Genomic DNA, 5,642 nt, shown 5'->3' on the forward strand with positions numbered 1-5,642 from the left:
ATAATTGTGAATTGTCATTTGTCCGGTTGTCACTTGTCAGTGTCACTCGTTTTGTTTTCATTGACGTTACCACGTAACATTGGCGAAGTAAATTGTACCCAATTGGTACAGCAGCAAGCTATAAAATCAAAAATTGAATTGAATTGAGTTTTTGTTGTGTTTTTTGTGGTCTGTGGTGTTCTTCATTCGATTTGACGTTTGTTGTTGTGTGGGTACTGGGTATCTATTAATCTGTGGTGGATAACCTTAGCCTTGTTGATAAAAAAGTTACAATTTTTGTTAAAACTTTAATTTTCAAAATAAATATCAAATGATGCCTTCTTCGGCAAAACTAAAGGATATAAAACCGGAGCCCGTGGCGTATAGCGATGTAGCGCTCAGAAATAATGCAGCGGTCGTCGAGTACTGTAGGACTTCCATGGCTGCTTTGTCGGGATCCACAGCAGGTAATTAGCCCAACTAAATTAGATATTTTAAATGACATTTGATATTTAAGAGAAAATAATAATCTAGCCAGTTTTTCATACCTTTTTATAAGTAATTTTTCTGAAATTGTAACTCAATACAATAATTTGATCAAGTAAATATTTGATTTATAATACAAAACCTGCTAGATTTAGTAACATACAAAAATACATAATTAAATAAATATACTTATCACTATCAAGCCCCAAAGTAGTAAGTAAAGTAGTAGCAGTAAAGTAATAGTTGTGTTAGGGGTGCTAAGATTTATTATATTTTAGCATATATATGTATATACTTACTACAACACAAACTGTTTTGTTTTACTACAACAAAAACACCCATGTTCATCACACAATACACAAATATATTCCAGTTGTAGTTGCACTACCATAACTGTAATATATGTATTTGTGTATTGTGAATCCCACATCATGAATACATACACTTCTATGGTACACATGCTTAGAAGATGCTATAGACCAGAACTCCTAACCCCTGACTAATGGAACCAAGATGGAAGCGGGCTTGTTAGGAAGAGGATGAAAATCCACACCCCTTTCAGTTTCTACACAACATCATACCGGAACGCTAAATTGCTTGGTATGTCTTTGTCGGCAGGGTGGTAACTAGCCACGACCAAAGACTACCACGACCAGACCTGAACCAATTAAGATGGCTCAGCTGGGGATCGAACCCTGGACCTCTGTCTTGTAAATTCACTGCGTACACCACTGCATTACAAAAGCTGTCAAAAATATATCTATGTATAACTGTTTTCAGGTATCCTGGGCTTAACAGGTCTATACGGATTTGCCTTCTACGTGTTTGCAGTGGTCATTCTATGGATGATGTTCATGATAAAAGCTGGTCCCACATGGCACAAATACTATATATCACGGCAGAGTCTTTTAACGAACGGTTTCTTCGGAGCACTGTTCACATATGTACTGTTTTGGACTTTTATATATGGTATGGTACATGTATATTAGAATATATTAGATGAAATTAGAATATTTGATGCAAATATATGGTATGGTACATGTATATTAGATATATATTAGATGAAATGGTAATGTAATAACTGTTTATTATAATAATGTGGCTTTGGGTTTCTGAATCTGTATGGTGTAAAATACTGTATGTACATATTTTCTCAGTAGCAGTTCAGAGTTAAGGTTTTAAAATATATTAGATGAAATGGCTGGAAATTTAATGACTGTTTATTAATAATAAGCTAAAGCAGGGCTGTCCAAACAAGACTATGTGGCTTTGGGTTTCTGAACCTGTGTTGGTGTAAAATACTGGGTTTTTCTTTATTCTCAATAGCAGTCCAAATAATTTCTAGAAAAGAGATTATTTGAATAATCCAATGGTCTATTTGAATAATATCTACGATTTTTAGAACCAAGGGTCCAGACCATCACGGGTGTTTTTCATAAGTAAAATATTTTGTAAAATCATCAATCATAAATTTCAAGATAGTATCTTCAAGTAGGACTTTAATAAAGCCATAATACAAAAGAATCCTTACTAATCCAGCACTAAGAGTGTCAGATAATAATTCAACATAACAGTTTCATAAAGTGCTTGATTAGTAAGATTCTATTGTACTTATTTTGCATATTAAATTTCATAATAATTACTTTTCAGCCTATCCTATCAGTCTTACAACAAATATGTATGAAAGCAAACAGGTGAAGGGCATTTGCTAATTTGTATCAAAGACAATGTAATAATGTTTTCTGTTTATTCTTCTTTCTCTACTAATTATTAAATAAGGACCCAAATTCACTAATAAAATTGTGTCTGTAATTTTTTGAGTAATACAAACTTAGATCTATACTAATGTATAAAGCTGAAGAGTTAGTTTGTTTGTTTGAACGCGCTAATCTCAGGAACTACTGGTCCGATTTGAAAAATTCTTTCAGTGTTAGATAGCCCATTTATCGAGGAACGCTATAGGCTATATATTACCCCCGTACTCCTACGGGAACGAGAACCACGCGTGTGAAACCGCGCGGCGTCAGCTAGTAAGGTAATATATCTTATACTAAACTAGAAGTTGTTGACCGCTTTTACACCATTTAACTACACAAAAAGGTATTTTTTCAGACCTCTTTTAACACTATAGACTCGATGTTTCATAGTAATCATTACTATGAAACATCGAGTCTATAGAGACAGTGTTATAATCGCATTAGATCATTGATCATATACTTTGACAGAAAAGTAACGTCTAGCGATGCAGGTTCTTATGTATTTAGTCTGAGTAAGTGTAGATATTAATAATAGTTTTAAGCCTATTTGAATGTTATTGTTTAATTTATATTATGTTTAATTATATTAGAGTGACAAACAACTATGGCCTGTTCATTTATGTATACTAATTAGTAATTAATAATAGAAAGAGGTAAATGGTATAATCTGCTGAACTGATTTTGAAAGTTCTTTTTTTTTCATTTTTATTCTTTACAAGTTATCCCTTGACTACAATCACACCTGATGGTAAGTGATGATGCAGTCTAAGATGAAAGCGGGCTAACTTGTTTAGGGGGAGGATGAAAAACCACACCCCTTTTCGGTTTCTACACGACATCGTACCGGAACGCTAAATCGCTTGGCGGTGCGTCTTTGTCGGTAGGGTGGTAACTAGCCGCGGCTGAAGCCTCCCACCAGCCAGACCTGGACCAATTAAGAAAATCTCAATCAGCCCAGCCGGGGATCGAACCCAGGACCTCCGGCTTGTAAATCCACCGCGCATACCACTGCGCCACGGAGGCCGTCAAAATTCTTTTACCAATAGAAAGACACGTTACTTTTGAATATCATCTATACTAATATTATAAATCTGAAGAATTTGATTGAACGCGCTAATCTCAGGAACTACTGGTCCGATTTGAAAAATTCTTTCAGTGTTAGATAGCCCATTTAACGAGGAAGGCTATAGGCTATATAATATTCCCGTATTTAAACGGGAACGGGGACCACGCCGGTGAAACCGCGCGGCGTCAGCTAGTAGGCTATATTTTACGAGGGCGGTACTGAAAATTTCGGCAATCAAGGAAGTGACACAACATTGCTATTTAAAAATGTATTTATTGCTTTTCGAAGTATTCTCCGCATAAATTGACACATTTTTCCATACTATAGTACCAATCATTGAAGCAACCATTCCATTCGGATGCCTCGTCATGCCCCACCTTCCCCTAGGTATAAGCACCTAGCCTAGGGGTGTAAGGGGGAGGCTAGTACCAGTCAGCTTCTCCAACTGCCAATCTCACCTGCTCGTGGTGCACCCTGCAGATTGACCGACGAGGCTCTGTCGACCGACTCAAAGTCAAAATTCATTTATTTCAAATAGGCATAGTTTACAAGCTCTTTCGAAACGTCAGGTAATAATATTAAACTTAAGATAATGGTGAAAATAATTATTCGAAAACTTAAAATTAAAGTTACGAGGGTCCCAAAGGCGCCTTGGTGCGAGAAGTGCCCACAACAAACTCAGCCAGGTTTATCCTTTTTTAGTTTATCACCATTTAACAATAGGTATATAAGTAGCCTGTCATGTACCTAATACATTTAATTTCCAAGCAATTTTGTCATTTACGTAATCATCGACACTATAAAAACTAATACTAATGGCGGTATAACCATTCTGATTCGGCTAGACTTCACAAGTACCACAGACCGGTGTCGGACAGGTGCGAGAAGTCTAGGCCTGCGATTGACCAACCCGCATGCCCAGCGTGGTCATATATGGGCATTACTTTTCAATGTATAGTACAACACAACAAGGTTCATGCAAGAGACCTATGTCCAGCAGTGGACGTCTATCGGCTGATAATTTAAGTACCTAGCTATCGCTAATCTATACTAATATTATAAAGAGGAAACCTTTGTTTGTATGTTTAATTGTTTGTAATGAATAGGCTCAAAAACTACTGGACCGATTTTAAAAATTCTTTCACCATTCGAAAGCTACATTATTCGCAAGTAACATAGGCTAAATTTTATTTTGGAAAAAAAATAGGGTTCCGTGAGATATTTGGGTTTTTCGGACACAAGGTCTAAAAAATCAACCAGAAAAGTCACTTATTTTGCGTACGCTGCCTAAACTATAAAAGATAGAACCATAAATTATACTAATTAATTGTAGATCTCATAAATCTACAAAAAAGTCCGCGACACACTACACCTATCTATGTCGAGTGAGGCACAACAACCATTTTTTTTTTGGACTAGGTACATTTAAACGCATTTATTTTACTCATGAATGAATCCTTATCAAAATAAATTATTTCATCACTAAGTATAGTTTATGCAGATAATACTTGGTCTTTGAATGATTAAAATTGGACGTTGGGATTTTGACTTTTGTCGAAATTAAAATATTACGATTTCTGCTACACGGCCCGTGGCAAAGTGGGGGTGCATAAGGTAAATACATATGAAACGTTTCTGGGTTCTTTCGAATCGTCGTAGGGTAGGGATAGGGTAGGAGTAGGGTGGGGGTAGGATAGGGCTTAGGTAGGTTAGGAGTAGGGGTGGGGGTAGGGGAGGGGGAGGCAGGGGTAGTTGAAAGTTTACACTAAGTTTTACGCAGACGAAGTCGCGGGCGTCCGCTAGTATTCTATATTGGGTTATGCAGCTGGATGACTTACTAAAGCGAGGTCATAACAAGCTTTAGGTATAGATAGGTATAACGAAGTTTACTAAGTTAAGAGCATGTCGGCTAAAACCGTTTAACGTCGAAGCTATTTGCCGATGGCAACATGTTATGATGTGGTTATCAGAAAACTATTAGCTTTTAGCTTTGCAGACGAGATTTTATAGCAACTGCATAGGTAAATTGAATTTTCGAGAAACAACCTAAGTGACGCGAAGTTACTTAGTTCGAAGAGCCGATGGACGTTGGGGTCCCAAGGTGTTGGAATGGCGTCCCCGCACCAGGTGGACTGACTGATTCGCTGGATGCAGGCGGCTCAGTATCGTGATGTTTGGAAGTCCCTATAAAAGGTCTAAGTCCTGCAGTGGACGTCCATCGGCTGATTTGATGATGTTGATGATCCTAAGTAACTTCAAAACGAATTATGATAGATAGGTACCTACTGTATAGTGGGATGCAATATAGGCGTTTCGGAGCACAATGTGCGACACAAGATTTTAGGTATCACCGG

At 37.1% G+C, this 5,642-nt stretch overlaps 1 protein-coding gene across 1 annotated transcript; it reads left to right on the forward strand.

The window, feature by feature from the left end:
* Positions 1-205: 205 nt before the first annotated feature.
* On the forward strand, positions 206-2,824 carry LOC112055618 (ER membrane protein complex subunit 6). Its single transcript, XM_024095802.2, has 2 exons — positions 206-446; positions 1,246-2,824. The coding sequence occupies exons 1-2, from the start codon at positions 311-313 to the stop codon at positions 1,452-1,454; spliced, it is 345 nt and encodes a 114-aa protein (XP_023951570.1). The 5' UTR covers positions 206-310; the 3' UTR covers positions 1,455-2,824.
* The last annotated feature ends 2,818 nt before the right edge of the window (positions 2,825-5,642 follow it).

This window comes from Bicyclus anynana, chromosome 24 (assembly GCF_947172395.1).
Source record: "Bicyclus anynana chromosome 24, ilBicAnyn1.1, whole genome shotgun sequence".
Lineage (NCBI taxonomy): Eukaryota > Metazoa > Arthropoda > Insecta > Lepidoptera > Nymphalidae > Bicyclus > Bicyclus anynana.

Bases quoted from the DNA above. Each gene is read 5' to 3' on its own strand.
- LOC112055618 (XM_024095802.2), top strand. From the start codon at position 311: ATGATGCCTTCTTCGGCAAAACTAAAGGATATAAAACCGGAGCCCGTG. The intron at 447-1,245 runs GTAATTAGCCCA...AACTGTTTTCAG, and splicing joins TTTGTCGGGATCCACAGCAG to GTATCCTGGGCTTAACAGGT.